This window comes from Equus przewalskii, chromosome 17 (genome assembly GCF_037783145.1).
Source record: "Equus przewalskii isolate Varuska chromosome 17, EquPr2, whole genome shotgun sequence".
NCBI classification, from domain to species: Eukaryota; Metazoa; Chordata; class Mammalia; order Perissodactyla; family Equidae; genus Equus; species Equus przewalskii.
The window spans coordinates 33,314,226-33,330,067 of record NC_091847.1 but is presented as its reverse complement, the minus strand read 5'-3'; the positions used below and the strand labels follow the sequence as shown (position 1 = coordinate 33,330,067).

At 37.5% G+C, this 15,842-nt stretch overlaps 1 protein-coding gene across 50 annotated transcripts in view; it reads left to right on the top strand.

The window, feature by feature from the left end:
* NEB (nebulin) overlaps positions 1-15,842 on the top strand; it is a 213,719-nt gene that overhangs the window by 23,083 nt on the left and 174,794 nt on the right. For all 50 annotated transcript variants that reach the window (XR_011528351.1, XR_011528350.1, XR_011528349.1 and 47 more), the window contains exons 13-28: positions 1,516-1,632; positions 3,276-3,380; positions 3,467-3,574; positions 3,672-3,776; positions 4,184-4,282; positions 5,367-5,471; positions 6,449-6,556; positions 6,649-6,762; positions 7,987-8,088; positions 8,183-8,290; positions 8,380-8,484; positions 9,493-9,591; positions 11,211-11,315; positions 11,886-11,993; positions 12,079-12,192; positions 14,697-14,894. Coding sequence is in view for 43 of the 50 variants with exons in the window: in XM_070579747.1 (XP_070435848.1) it covers positions 1,516-1,632; positions 3,276-3,380; positions 3,467-3,574; positions 3,672-3,776; positions 4,184-4,282; positions 5,367-5,471; positions 6,449-6,556; positions 6,649-6,762; positions 7,987-8,088; positions 8,183-8,290; positions 8,380-8,484; positions 9,493-9,591; positions 11,211-11,315; positions 11,886-11,993; positions 12,079-12,192; positions 14,697-14,894 (1,800 nt within the window). In the remaining 7 variants the exon portion in view is untranslated. The remainder of the gene's footprint in view (positions 1-1,515; positions 1,633-3,275; positions 3,381-3,466; positions 3,575-3,671; positions 3,777-4,183; positions 4,283-5,366; positions 5,472-6,448; positions 6,557-6,648; positions 6,763-7,986; positions 8,089-8,182; positions 8,291-8,379; positions 8,485-9,492; positions 9,592-11,210; positions 11,316-11,885; positions 11,994-12,078; positions 12,193-14,696; positions 14,895-15,842) is intronic.

Below are 15,842 nucleotides of genomic sequence, written 5' to 3'. Positions count from 1 at the left end.
AAGGAGCAATGGCAGAAGAGAGTGATGTCTTGGGAAGCGAATGAAGGGAGAAGGGAGGGCTCAACTGTGTCCACTGTTTCTGAAATGGATTTATCAATATATAGTCTCTGGTGAACTTATCAAGAGCAGTTTGTTTGAGTCTGCTTAGAGAGGGTTCACGAGTGAATGAGAAGAGAGCAATAGAAGAATATGAGTATACTCAACTCTTTCAATGTATTTTCCTGAAAAGAAAAGAAGAAAATGAAGCAGTAGCTGGTGGATAACTGGATGAAGAGGGGATTTTTTTAAAGACAGGAGACAAAAACATCACTTTTCTATGCTGATGGAAAAAAATCCAGGTTAGAGGGAATATGTGATGGTGCTGGAGGAGAGCAGAGTGACTGGAGGGGCGTCCTCAGCAGTGAAAGGGGAAGGGATCTGGTGCTTCAGAGGAGGGGACGGCCTTGCCACAAGCCCTGACAGTTCATGCATAAACTGAGAGGAGTCTGCATATCCCCGATGCAGGTAGGAAGTGTAGAGTTGGTGAGATTTCCTTTCTCGTTGTTGCCATTTGTCAAGGAAATACGTAACTCTAGAAGATAGAGAAGTTATCTATGTCTTCCATTCCTGTAGAGAACCCCCTGTGAGTCATCTGTGTGGGTCATAGGGGAGATGCATCTGTGTTTTAGTTGTTTGTCTCCTGCCTTTGGATACCAAGCTGATTGTATTTGCTTCCCAAGGTTCTGAATTGTTGATAGATTATCGGGGATTCTGTGAACTCGTCTATAGCCTACAGTCACAGTGCCCGAATAAATGGCTGGTACTGGGGACCATGGTCAGAACTAGGATCAGTTTCTTGTTCTCCTCCCTTTGGACGTGCTCTTGACAGGGGCTTTTGGGACCATACTTACTTCTTCTGCAGTAGCCGGAATTAAAGGTGCAAAGTGGACAGGACAGAAGGAAAGGGTGAGATTGCCACCATTTGTCCCACCCCAGCCTCTTCCTCCTTCTCTTGCGTGTGCATTAAATACACACGTGCTCATAAAGCTGTCACAGATAAGGCATAAAAGGGTGGATTGATGGTGCTTCTAGCTTTCTTTCCTTAAAAATGTGTTGGCAGATAGGCAGCTGGAGGTTAAGAGCTGAGCAAGGGTTCTGGAGCAGCAGGCACCCGGAACATGATGTGCTGTCATTATTTGTGTATCTTTTTCTCTCCCATTATTTATATATCTCTCTCTCTTTAAGGGCAGGGACCATGTGTTATTCTCTCTTGTACCTTTGCCAGAGCCAGGCATGTAATGGGCACCCTGTGGATATTTTTGAATGGAATGAATGGGAAGAAAAGATATCCTGGAAATTTATGCAGTTTCTCTGCTGCTGTTATGAGTTACTATGAGGATTTTGTTTATAAAATGTCAAGCTGCCATTTTTCTCCAGAGAAAATTGATTTGTGGAACAATGACATAGTATCCATAATAAAGACGAGAGCAAAAATAAACTGGAGAGTTACTTTATGACTTTATTTCACTGCTACAGGTAAAATACAAAGAAGACTATGAAAAGAATAAAGGAAAAGCAGATTATAATGTGCTTCCTGCTACGGAGAACCCACTGCTCAGACAGCTGAAGGCAGCAGGAGATGCCCTAAGTGATGTAAGTATATTCTTGTCAAAAGTGTTTTTTAACCTCCGCTGCAAGAGCGATGAAGTCTGTCTCCTTCTGTAATGACTAAATGCAAATATAACTTTGCAAATACTTTAAAGTTATCGTGTGGCAGTTTTGGAACTATCTAACCACAGGAAGGCATCAGTGCCTCTGAGTATGAGGTGTGTCAATTTGGGGGAGCCTGTGGAATTAGTTCACTGGGCAGGGAAATCCTCATTTGCTTACAGGCTCCAGGTGCTGGTGCCTCTGTGGGCAGAGCACGTTGTAGGAGATGTGATTTTAAGAGAGGCAGAGGAGATTTTGAAAGGGGAGGAGAGAGAGAGAGATGAAGCAGTTCTTCAAGTCTGCTGCCTGGAAAAGGAAAGTGTCCTGTGTTTCACAGCTTCTCTCCCCCACCTCCACCATTTTCTAGTCAGATCTTGGCCCCAGAAACCCTCATTTGCAGACAACAGGACTTAAAACATGGCTCCCTCAGTCTGCACAGGAATTTCCACTTTAGGCATTGTTGAGGGCTTGACTAACCCATTAGATTTAAAATAGGCAAGTGAGAACTGGGCCTGGCATTAAAAGACTAACAACCCAAGACCACTTTGACTATAAATATAAAGAGACTGAACATGTGATCAGTTGAATTTTTCCCTTATGGTTAGATTGTACTAAGCTTTCCTAATATTTGAGAATTATATATGTCTGTGTGGATTAGTTATCTTTGTCCCTTGAATTAAGTCAGCACCGCAGAAATGCGTCCAAGTGATTGAGGGGTGGGGTGAGTGGAGTGGTAGGTGAGAGGGTGTAAATGGACCTGTCCACGTAGTTCTGCTGGGAAATCAATGTAAAACATGTCTCTTGCTTCCTAAATGGAGGTCATCTTTATCCAACACATATGAGCCCAGGTTCAAATCCACTTTATTGATAATGACAGCAATATAAGAATATTAAAAATGAATAGCACTATTTACAATTTCAAAACCAAACATGAAAGAGTGACCATAATCCACTGTATCAATTGTACATTTCAAAACCCAATAATCATTTATTGTTATTGATAGAGAAAAAGATAAATCTTAGCAGAGAAGAGAAGAGCTAGTAGATTCATGATTTGAGTTTTTATATATACCTTATTTTTAAGGTATACTGTCTGTTTGTATGATAAGGGATTTTTCCTTCATAGAAGGAAGAAGTGAGAGTACATATTTCTCAACATATGCTAAACTTTTTCTATAAAGGTTTTTTTTTTTAAAAAAGCAATGAAAAATTCACTGTTCAGAATATTACGGTTGTTGTGGCGTCATTGCTGAGGGAAGAGCATGTGAGTTGGGAGATGGAGAAGGCAACAGTTCAGAAATACACAAGAAATACAAGAAATACGAATCTCTGCAACTAAGGGCTTGGGCTGAGGCAGCATATTGGTTTCTTAATCTTTTGGAGAATGTTAAAAACTTAGGCTTTACAATAATTGCTAATAGAAAAGGCTTATCATTCATGACACACCGATATTTGGTTGTCAGTTTCTAAGACAGTTGACAGGTAATATCTTTTTTCGTCTTCTTTTGTTTAGTGTTGAAAATACGAGTGTTATAATCATTGTGGGAGTGACAGGAATCTACTTAAACCAATTTTTTCTTTGACAGAAACTATACAAGGAAAACTATGAAAAGACAAAGGCAAAGAGCATAAATTACTGTGAGACCCCCAAATTTCAGCTTGATACAGTTCTGCACAACTTCAGTAGTGATGTAAGCAATCCTATGGTCGCTTCTTCTATTAAAGAGAAGACCCATCATTTTGCCGATAAGTAAATGAAATACATTTTGTCTTTCAGACTAAATATAAAGATTCCTACCTAAAGAATATTTTGGGACACTATGTAGGCAGCTATGAGGATCCATATCATACGCACTGCATGAAAGTCACAGCCCAAAACAGTGATGTAAGTTCTAAGACTATTGTATAATTTTCCAAATAATACATTTTTAGGGCATGAATTCATTGGTTGCATTCTTATGTCTGATTTCTTTTCCTCATAGAAAAACTACAAAGCAGAATATGAAGAGGATAGAGGCAAAGGCTTCTTCCCCCAGACCATAACTCAAGAATATGAAACAATCAAGAAACTAGATCAGTGTAAAGATGTAAGTCTGTAGCATGATATTAAATGTTACTGCCCTCCATAGAATCTAGTGGTCAAGATATGTTTAAGATTTTGACACTTTTACAAATGAATGCAAGCAAGGAAATTGTAAGAAACAAAATTTATTTTGTAGTGGATATACTATTTTTCCATATTGTCATCCACACTTTTCAAGAGCTAATTCTAGCTTATTTTCCCAAAGAAAAGTTATCGGGAATCTGAAGATATGGGAAGGTTTCTTATACAGATGTAAGAGTGGCTCTCAAAGAAACTGCAGTCTAATTAGGAAAAACAATGTGTTTTATTTACTATAAGTTTCTTTTCTTTTGGGGGATGGGGTTCTGCTTGCTTGGCCAACTTGGACTTGATGGATGACACTGCCAAACCTGGTTTCCTTTCCCCCAACAGCATGCCTACAAAGTCCATCCAGATAAGACAAAGTTCACTCAAGTTACCGACTCTCCTGTTCTGGTGCAAGCCCAAGTCAATTCCAAACAACTGAGCGATGTAAGTTCCCCCAAATATAAGGAAACCCAATGACAAGGGGTAACATATCATAGCTCTGAACATAAAATCCAGTAACTTGTCACATTTATAAAAAAATCTATGTGAGTTTTAGCAAGTTTAACTTGTACATATTTGTAATCACCTAAAATATTTTCCTATTAAGCCTTGCATCTTCTTGGGTGGAAATGATTCTATAAAGGAAACTAAGGTAGCTTAATGCACTGGAAAGAGCATGAGTTCTCAAGTCAGACAAAACTGTATTCAAATTCTGGCTCTGTCACTTATGACCTGGCGGCCTAGGCAAATTATTTAACCTCTCCATACCTCATGTTTCCCTTTTATAATTTGTGGTTGTTTTGAAGATTAAGTGAAAGGAGAAATGTGCATAGTGCATACCATGGCCCAGAGCAGATATTCAGTACATGGGATTTCTCGCTCTTAAATAAGTTTTTGGAAAATGGAGTCTTTGAGATAAACTTTATCATGAATTTAAAATTTTAAGTATGAATTTCAAAACTTGTGTTGAACTAATAAATAAAAATAAAAGTAACCTCAGTAAATTTATAACCAGAAATGAAGGCTTCAATTAGAGTATCAAGAAACCATAAGGGACGTGAGGGGACATCACCAGATTTGTTAGAAAAGATTCTCCAGTAAGTGAGCATTGACAACGAAAAAGAGGAAAAGGCTGTCACTCTCAGAACCTATGGGGACAACTGTGATATGCATGGAGGGGAACATATATGAAAGAGCCATCTCCTTCCATTAGGGTCCTACCATGGTGACAGATGTGGTAACAGCTGTTACGTATTCAGCACAGAGGTTGTCAATAATGCAGAGTGGTATACCTTAGCTCTGGATTTCTCTTTTGATCTTAACAACTTTGCCAGTTGTCATTTAACTGTTATTTAACAGTTGATATATTTAACTGTTAGTAACTGTTATTGTTACTTAACTGTTGTTATATTTGTTATATTTTATCTTATGAAATGTACCACGTAAGATTTTTTTTGTATTTTGAAACAGTTCTTATTCAGAACTAATTGGCTCTTCCTCTTTATTTCTCCCTCCCTCTCTCTCTCAGTTAAATTACAAAGCGAAACATGAAAGTGAAAAGTTCAAGTGCCATATACCTCCAGATACTCCTGCCTTTATCCAGCACAGAGTCAATGCCTATAACCTGAGTGATGTGAGTTCCTTATGCACTATGCCATGTGATATGCTGACAACCTGTGCTTTTATTTTTGAATTGTTTCATGGAATAAATATTTCAATACTAAAGATGGGGATAACAGTTAACGTTTGTATCATGTTCCTATGCCTCTGCCAAGGTAACTTTGAACTCACCTTATAAAATGTGTGTAGCAGTCTTGTAAATAGCTTCATACAATTAGACAATCTTAATATGTTTTAACCAAGCCTCAAAATAAGAGATATGCTTAACTGCAAGTCTTAATGTTAGAGCTTTTAGCCATATATTCATTTATGGCTATACTATAATTAATTTTCTTTCAGGATCTGATTTTTTAAAATATAATTTCATGTCACTTACCCCCGAGGCCTATAATGTCCCTTATTTCACACAAATGATACTTATTTCTACATGTAAGAGAACTTGCACTAACCAAGATATAGGGTGTTCAAAAGGCATAAGGCCGGGTATCCATTGTTATCTTTCATTTCCAAATTTAATTTTATGGAAAAGTCAAATTACCCTTGGATGTTTCAATTTCTTCAGCAATTCTATAAATAAGTACTAAGATTATCCAGCATCAATGAGTATCATAATGATTCATGAAATAACCTTTGCAGAGGATTTTGAGGTCAAGTGAAAGTGATGCCTTTATATTATAAAAAGTAGGTTAACTATAGAATATTTATGCCACTCTATAAAATATTCAGTGTTAAACATCAAATATGACTATGATAACTAGAATGAGGATAATTGGATGAAATATTCTAATGGAGAGCAGAGAAGCTTAATCTTGGAAAATTAGAAGCTTCAGCTTCAGGAGAATTACCTAAAACATGCATGATTTCCTGGACAAAGAAAATGGTCTATTTATTCTATATTAAGACAAAGTATTGAGTTACCTTTTAGTCTTTGAAGTGTGATAACATGCATATCGCTTTTGTCAATTGCTTTGCTGGAATTTTCCTATCCAGAATATTTATAAGGAAGACTGGGAGAAAAGCAAAGCTAAGAAGTTTGACATCAAAGTCGACGCCATTCCCCTGCTGGCAGCCAAAGCCAACAGCAAGAATACCAGCGATGTGAGTATGGCCTGGGCACCTGGGCACCTGGGCAAGGGAGCCTCAGTGACATTTCCTGATGGGGGGATCTGGCATGTGTGATGTCTTTGCAGGTGATGTACAAGAAAGACTATGAGAAAAACAAAGGGAAAATGATTGGAGCCCTCAGCATTAATGACGATCCCAAGATTCTGAACTGTTTGAAGGCGGCCAAAAACCAGAGTGACGTGAGTGCTTTTGTAAATCTGTCTTGTTTTCAGATGTGGCTGCACTTACTGTTTGCCATAACCTTGGATAGGTTGTTAGCCTAAATGAAATCTCAGACTCAGGATGACAAACTGAACACGAAAGCCCAGCGGTCAAGGATTAACTTCCTCACTCTGACAACGTGTCTGTACATTGAGACACCAGTGAATATTGTAAACGTTCTCTTAATCTCCTTAATGCCCTCTGTTTTATTAGGGGCAAAATATACTAGCAATATCATTGTTGTTTTTCCGAGTAATGGGTTCAATATCTCAGTATGTATAAACACATATTCACTCCATACCATGACTTGACTTATGGTACTTTGCCAAAACGCATACAGAAAAATAAAAGGAAAAAAGTGAGAAAATCAGGCTAAAGGCAAAGTATGAAAAACTAGATGAAGCATAACTTCAAAAGAGAATATTTTATTTTAAGAAATTTCTTAAATATTGATCTCATTTTAAATACTTTAAAATACGTATTTAAAATAAAATAAAACTCCTTATAAATATTACTTTTCTAATTTATAGCAAAAAGGAAATACTCCCTAATCTGTGTCATTTATAAATATCCCAGTCTTTATTGAGTATATTTTTGGATTTCTATATGGGAGGATTAAGGGGAATGTAAAGGAATATATGATATGTACAATAAAGTGGAAAAACGCTCTTTTCATGTATTATTGCTATAAAGTAAAATATTAGGTCTTAATGATAAAAGCCAACTTCCAGAGGCATTGTAAAATGTGTTTCATCAAGTCCTGGACTGAATACTTTTCTAGAACTGTGCTTAAGTATCTAGGTACCTTATACCTTTTATATCATTTTGCACCAACTGTTACAAAATTCATTTTCCTTCAAACACATTCAAGTGGAAAGAATTCTTTTAAGATCAAAAGTTGCTTAGACAGCAGAGTTGGTATGCTATGATTTATTCTGACTGAGAAATATTAGGATAAGTAACATAAACATTTTTATGGTTATAGCAGACCAGATCATATAAGACATGAGCCTCTAATGTATTCTACATCCATATTCACGAATATTTGAACTCATTTTCATTCTACTTTTTGCTCTGTGGAAAATAAATGCTGAAAAAGTATAATATTTGTTCTTTTGGCTAAAGTGTAGCAGTGATATGAATGGCTTTATGCAACGAGATGTATTTTTCTTTTATTTGTCTGATTTTTTTTCCTTTGACAGAGATTATACAAGGAAAACTATGAGAAGACAAAGGCAAAGAGCATGAATTACTGTGAGACTCCTAAATATCAACTTGATACTCTGCTGAAGAACTTCAGCGAGGTTTGCAAGGCTGTGGTTACCTCTGGGGTTTGAGGGCTTTCCTAATGTTTGACAGATAACTGTCAATTTGAGTCACATATGTTTTCTTTTTCAGGCTAAATATAAAGATTCATATGTGCAGAATGTTTTGGGACATTACATAGGCAGCTTTGAGGACCCATATCAAATACACTGCATGAAAGTTTCAGCTCAAAACAGTGATGTAAGTTTGAAGACAATTGTTCATGCCTCTCAGCGACATTGTTGGGAATGATAACAATCATGATCTATTTTTGTTCTTTCTCATTATAGAAAAATTACAAAGCAGAGTATGAAGAAGATAAAGGGAAATGCTACTTCCCTCAGACAATAACACAAGAATATGAAGCAATCAAGAAGCTAGACCAGTGTAAAGACGTAAGCCAGCTGCCCTGAATTCCTCAGATTGGGTTTGGGATTCTTGTGCCATCTAGTGATAAATTTAGCAGGAGTTTAAATGCTATCATCTAGTGGTTAGCAGATGTTAAATTTTAAATTTTGATTTTTGGCTGGAATTGGGGAACACAAAAACGCCTATTTGTTACAAAATAATTTCAGGTTTTATAAATCTTTGTCTCTATTAGTTTATATATACGTGGTTTCAGGGGAAAGGGAAGACATGGGGAATTGTGAGAGATGTTTATTCATCCAACAAATTTACATGAGGGAGTAGCATGTGCCAAACACTGTCCTCGGTGCTGAGAAAGATGAGGGGACAAGGTGGGCTGCCTTTTGTGGAGCACGCCTTTGAGAGGGAGAGAAGACAATAAAGGAAGAGAACACAGAAACAAGAAAGATACCAGGCAATGAGAAGACAGCTAATGTAGAATGATGCTACAGAATTAAAATAGGATGATGTGGGAGAGAAAGATGGGATGGGCACTGTAGATCGGGTGGTCAAGGAAGCTCTTAGGCGGGAAGGTGCAGCCATGCCAAGGTCAAGGTAAGAGCAGAAGGAAAAACAGCCTGAGGAGAGAACAAGTTTGGCATTTAAGGAATTGAAGGGATGAGGTGGCTGAAGCATATGAGGGAGGGGGACAGTAGTGAGAGGTGAAATGGAAGGAGATGAAGGAGGGGGTGGATTCTGTAGAGTTGAGCTTGTAAGCCAAGGTACAGTTTAGATTGAATACCAAGTCCAGTGGAGAGCCATTGTAGGGCTTCAGCAGGGGGAAGATGAGTCTAGTTGCTGAATTGCAGTGGGGAGACCAGATCAGAGGCAACTTTAGAAGAGAGAGATTGAGAAAGGAGAGGAAGTGAGAAAATACCCACCCAGTTTTCAGGAAATCAACTATTTTTGGCTGGAAACTTTCTACATGTTAGCGTGTATATGAACAAGAATATAAAGATACATTATGAAATTTCATTAAAGAACATCTTCTTTTCTAGCACACGTACAAAGTTCATCCAGATAAGACCAAATTCACGGCCGTCACTGATACTCCTGTGCTATTACAAGCCCAGCTCAACACGAAACAACTTAGTGATGTAAGTGCCTTGATTTATGCAAATGAGTGACCCAGAATGTTTTGCTCATTTGAAACGTAAGCATTTAAATGCTTAATCTTCATGGGCTCATCTGTCATCCCAACAGTGTCATTTTTCAAAATTTGTTTAATAAAATGCAAATGAAGCTGCCAAAATGAGTGTAGCCTCAGGAAAAATGGTGTTAGGCAATAATAAAAATAACTAATAATCTTCAATCACTCATTGATTTTTAGTGGGAATTTGTTCATTAGGATCTGTCACATACCAAAATAATGCAACTAAAACTTCATGGCAACTTAAATAAACAACAATGACAATAAAAGCATCCGCTTGGGTAGGTAACAAGGCAAGCAGTTCCCATTCTTGAGTTTCCTAACAAAGACTTTACAGAAAGAAAAAGAGCACAGAAACAAGAAAGGCATCAGGCAATAATAAGAAAATTAATACATGATGGTGATACTGAATTAAAATAGGATGACCTGAGATAGAGTGACTGGATGGGTGCTTTAGATTGCATGGTCAAGGAAGATCTCTGGCAGAATGGTCCAGCCATGCCAAGATCAAGGCAAGAGCAGCAGTGCTTCTGAAACATTCACGGTCATGTGGATCACCCAGTGACCCTGTTCAAATGCAGATTCTGATTCAGTAGGTCTGGAGGAAGCCAATGTTCTTACTCGCTAGTAAGCTCCCAGGTGATGCCAGTGCTGCTGACTGGTAGAGCACACTTTGAGTAGCAAGGTGCTAACACAGCTAAATCCCAAAGAGCGGTGCATCCTTCTCAAGACAGGAAAATAAAATGTACAGTTTGTCCTACTACAAATTGTGTTTTAGTAACACAATTAGCTCGTGTGCATATAATAAAGAATGACATCAGTATGACCCAGAAGTCATCGTGCTTTATGTGTAATTTTCCCTAACATATTCATACTTTGTGCCCCAAGAAAGCACAGCTAAACACTGACATCATTGGCAAGCTGCAGAAGAAACGGGTGCTGGATGCAGTGCTCAGTCCCCACATGCCCCTCTCATCAGCCAGGTTGGGCCATGGGCTCTGTTTTGAAGGTGTTTATTGTGCAGTGCTTCTCAGTATTGTGAGTTTGCCTTTAACTCCAAAATTCAGCAGTCCCATTCCTTCTTTACATTCTTTTCCTCCCACCTCATGTCCCTTCAAAACATTTTAAATAAAGTCCTATATTTTTTAGGACTTTAAATTTTGTAGGACTATACTTTCTTTAGAAAGAATTTACATATCTTTTTAGCTGTGCTAGCATGTTATTTAGAATTATTATTTTTGTTAGTGCTCTGATTACAGAATTTCATAGATTTTGAGTGTTAGTGCCTTCGAGGTGCAGCCTGGAACTTTAGATCAGGCAATGAGTTTCCCATATATGTGTTGTGATAGTATTTACAAAATGACAAGCCAAAGTTTGGTTGTATGACAATCTCTGAAAGAGGGAGTCGAAGTCTGGGCCCTGTGCTGGACTTTGACTAGATTGACTATTTCTTTGAGGCATCTTTCTAAGAAGAGTAGAAATGACTTAGCTATATACACTTTCCTGTGTGCATTCCTACGTAAGTTCCTACCCTGAACTGTTTGGCTACCCTCTACTGTTTTTCAGCTGAATTACAAAGCAAAACATGAAGGTGAGAAGTTCAAGTGCAACATACCAGCAGATGCTCCACAGTTTATCCAACACAGAGTCAATGCCTATAACCTGAGTGATGTAAGTACCAAAGCCACAGAGGCCCATGCTTGCATGTGCATGGAAAGAGGAAATGTTATAGGTGTTTAAAAAGACAAGATTAGGAGCTGTGCAAATAAACAACTGCTGAGATTGTTGCCAGAGTTTAAGTGGAGCTTTTAAGGCATAAAAGCTTTTAAGACTCTTACTTGGCTATCAGATTTCCTTTTCCACAGTCTCTGATACTGTCAGAAACATTCTCTCAGTTACCTCTCTGTTAATCCCTGGAGTTTTACAAGGTCTCTCCTGTGTAAATGTCACATTTTGCCTTCTTCAAGTGGTTTTCATTTTATATTATCCTTCAGACCTCAGGATAGCAGAGTCTAGGATGTCCACGAGCATTAGAAAGAGTATGTTATACTCTATTTGGTGGTGAGGGGAAGAAGCTGGATGATAGGTAAATTAATAGTTATACTACCATTTGCTAAATATAGTATTTATAGGTGAAATAAGTCTACGTATACAAATTTTCAATCTTTTTAAAATTTTTACTGGATGAATTTGTGTTAGATGTTGTTCTTACAATTCCTTTGTTGAAATGTTCCTGTCCAGAATGTTTATAAACATGACTGGGAGAAAAGCAAAGCTAAGAAGTTTGACATCAAAGTGGACGCCATTCCCCTGCTGGCAGCCAAAGCCAACACTAGGAACTTTAGCGATGTGAGTATGGCCTGGGCATCTGGGCAGGGGGTGGCCCAGCGACATCTCCTGATGGGTGGGTCTGGCATGTATGGTGTCTTTGCAGGTGATGTACAAGAAAGACTATGAAAAAAGCAAAGGGAAAATGATTGGAGCCCTCAGCATTAATGACGATCCCAAGATGCTGAACTGTTTGAAGGCGGCCAAAAACCAGAGTGAGGTGAGTGCTTTTGTAAATCTGTCTTGTTTTCAAGATGGCGTCCCTGTTAACATGCCCCAGGGCAGTAGCATGTAAATCGATTCCATATCCATGGGCTCTCTCAGGTTCACGACAACAAACTGCTGGGAGAACTTTAGAAGCAGAATGATCCCCCAGATTCTTGCACCTCTCATGTTTGAGGAGAGAAATTGCTGATTCATACTTGATGTCCATGTCACTTTGAAACATGTGTGTTAATATTTAATAGAATACCAATTGTAATTCTTAAAACCTTTTGGAAAACATCACTAGATGTTTTCATATTTTCTTCTAATTGAAAAATAACCTTTAAAATGATGATTTTTAAAACTGTCTTTATTTTGGAAGAAAAACCATGAGTCACACGTGAAAATCTTAGTATAGCTCTTTGTTGATTTTAGTAATTAGTTAGTATTGGCTTAGGTCCGAGAAAAATATTCCATTGATTATAGGCCCCTTTGAGAATCTGATAAAAGATTTGGAAAATCCGTCTAGAAAAACAAACTTTTTATTCATGCGTTTTTGCCTAAATGTCAGAGAATTTATAAATTCCCTAAGGCTGGTCTATGGGCCATCTATCATTTTTTGGTTAAAATTCTTACTATAGAGAAGCAAACATCTACTATTGCAAATTTCAGTATACATTATGTTTTTAAAATGTTCAGAGAATCTCTTAAGAGGGGTAAGAACATTCAACATGGCTTGAAAATAATAGCTTTTCATGGTTAAAGAGAAGGATGTTTGTATCATTTGCTTTCATTTTAACCATGTGTTCATATAAAGACCTATATATACATTCTTTAACTCATTTTGCCTTTACTGTATAGTCATATAGCACTTTAAAACATCCTAGTCAGTGATTTTCTCTGACAGCTTCACACCGAATTATGTCATATACACTGCTCAGGTATGTAATGACTATCTTGTTCCCTAGTTCCTTACCCATTCTTAACTTAAAAAAGGTTATAGCTCTCCACTGACAGCACATGTATCTTTATCTTTTGTTTTTCATCTTATCACAGAACCCATTAGAACACTAGGTACAGAGTAAGTTTCCAATAAAAATGCTTGTTGATTGATATTGACAACCAAAAGAAATAGTCAACGATGAGTCATTCTTGCATAATATCCACACTAAATGCTGAGCTGCAGGTATAGACCATGCATAGCTTTTAAAAAGAACCCTTTACAGCCCTTTGGACCTTTGACAACATTTTATGTGTGCAGGTATGTGTGAGCTGGTATGAATATGAACAAAAGAGTCAAAACAATTTAGTTAAAAACAGTTCCACACACCAACTGCCATTGCAACATTGCTTTATCTGTTTATTTCTAGTAAAGACAAATCGTCTTTTATTTTTTTCGATGTTCTGGTATAGCATCAGAATGTTTCCATATTTTGTTTTCATAAACCAGGGTCTAGATTTTATAATTAAGTGATAAATTTATCCAGTGAAAGTGACTAACTACAAAATGTTAGAAGGAAGATCACATTCCCTAAGGAAGCTAAGAGATCAGATTACTTGCAAAAGGAATTTCAGCAGAAAATTTGTAACATACATCTACACTAGCTAGCTTGGGTCACTGTCTTTAATGCTTATGTGATTGTGGGGACATATAATGGGTTTAGAATTTTCCTGAAGACACTGAGTCAGAACTGTTCTCTCTGTTAAGGTAATTGGTGAGCGGACATGAACAAGCTGGGACTTTGACCTAATTAGCACCCTGTCTAACCATTCCAGAAAACCAGCCAATGAAAGTGCCTTCTGAGGCCCAGTCAGGACATTTGGTTTATGAGAACACTGTGCATAAGAGCCAAGGCTACTTTCCTAGCTCAGTTTCACAAACTTTTCTCCTTTGAGGTCTTATAACTGCTGCAATTGGGAGCTTCTTTTAAATTATTACCAAAATTAAACTTGGTACGAAAAAACCTTTGGGATTCTCAGTGGGGCTTATCTACTATCCAAAGTAGAAGAGTCAGTCAGATTGAAAAATCAGTAACTATCCATTTAAAGATGACTTTAGAAACGCCAAGAAGTCAGGTGTACACTTCTATGTATGAAGGAGTCGTTTTATAAAATCAGAAGTATGAAATGATTTCATGTGATTTTCGTCAATTAAAAAGTACTTCTTTATTGAAAAACTCTTCAAATGTTAGATTACCTTAGTAGAAACAATGCTTGTTAGTGGTCCTTGAAAAGCTCTGTTTTAAAATAATCCCTGGCTGAAGCAGAAGCTGTGGCCCGTTCCTCATGTCTGACAGTTGCTCTTTGATCTAAAAAGAGATTTGAGAAGATTTGTCCATGTGTAATTTTAGGGGGAGTTTCAACAATGTATAACATATGAACAAATTTTAGGAAAAAATAACCACTCAGATGTTTGGATCCATTTCTTTAACTCGTATTTATTGTTTATGAGAGATCTCTGTGCTTTTCTGGGAATCCATTGAGGATTTGTGGTAATAAGTGGTAATTCCCTCTTCACAGCACGAATATCGTAAAGACTATGAAAAGGGAAAAACTATATACACGGCACCTCTGGATATGCTCCAAGTCACTCAAGCTAAGAAATCTCAGGCAATTGCCAGTGACGTGGACTATAAGCACCTCTTACACAATTACAGCTACCCACCTGATAGCATCAACGTGGACCTCGCCAAGAAGGCTTATGCACTGCAGAGCGATGTAAGTAATCAAATTTTCTCTATTCACTCTTTTTAAGGTGGAAACTAAAAAGGATTTCTAAGTTGAGTGATGTTTTTGGCAATTCTCAGAGGAATCTGCACTGTCTTTTGTAGGTACCAAGGATGTAATGGAAAACTTACCCTTGTGCTTCTATAAGAACACACCCTTCAGAGTTAGGGAGCCTAGGTCTGGCATGCATGCCATTGCTGTTCCCTTTGGGAAAGTTATCAACCTTGCTGGGTCCAGAGTCCTCCTTGTAAAATTGGAATAAAACAAAAGAATTGTTTTGAGAATTTAATAAACGCAAAGTACTTAGCGTGGTGCTAGGCCCTGGTGAATTCTCAATAAGTATTCAAGATTACTATCATCACCACTGTCATAATGATCACATTCATCATCATTAATAATTTTTACATAGATTACTATCTTGTCTGAAAATAAAATATATCATTTACAGCATCAATTTTTTTAATAGCTGGGTTTTTTTTCTGCAGATCAAAACTTCTTTATGAAAATTAGTTTGTCTGAGCTACACAATTGAATACTTTATCCTAACAATCCTATTTTTTAAAATGTGGTAAAATACGCATAACATAAAATTTGCCATCTTTACTACTTTCAAGTCTACAGTTCAGTAGCAGTTACTTGTGTGCACATTGTTGCACAGCCAATCTCCAGAACTTTTTCATCTTGAAAAACTGAAACTCTGTACACATTAAACAACAAGTCTCCATTTCATCCTCCCCTCAGCCCCTGGCAACCCCCCTTCTACTTTCTGTCTCTATGAATTGGACTACTCTAGAGACCTCATATAGATGGGCTCATACAGTATTTGTCTTTTTGTGACTGGCTTATTTCACTTAGTATTATGTCCTCAAGGTTCATCGCTGTTGTGGAATGTGTCAGAATTTCCTTCCTTTTTGAGGCTGAATAATATTCTATTATATG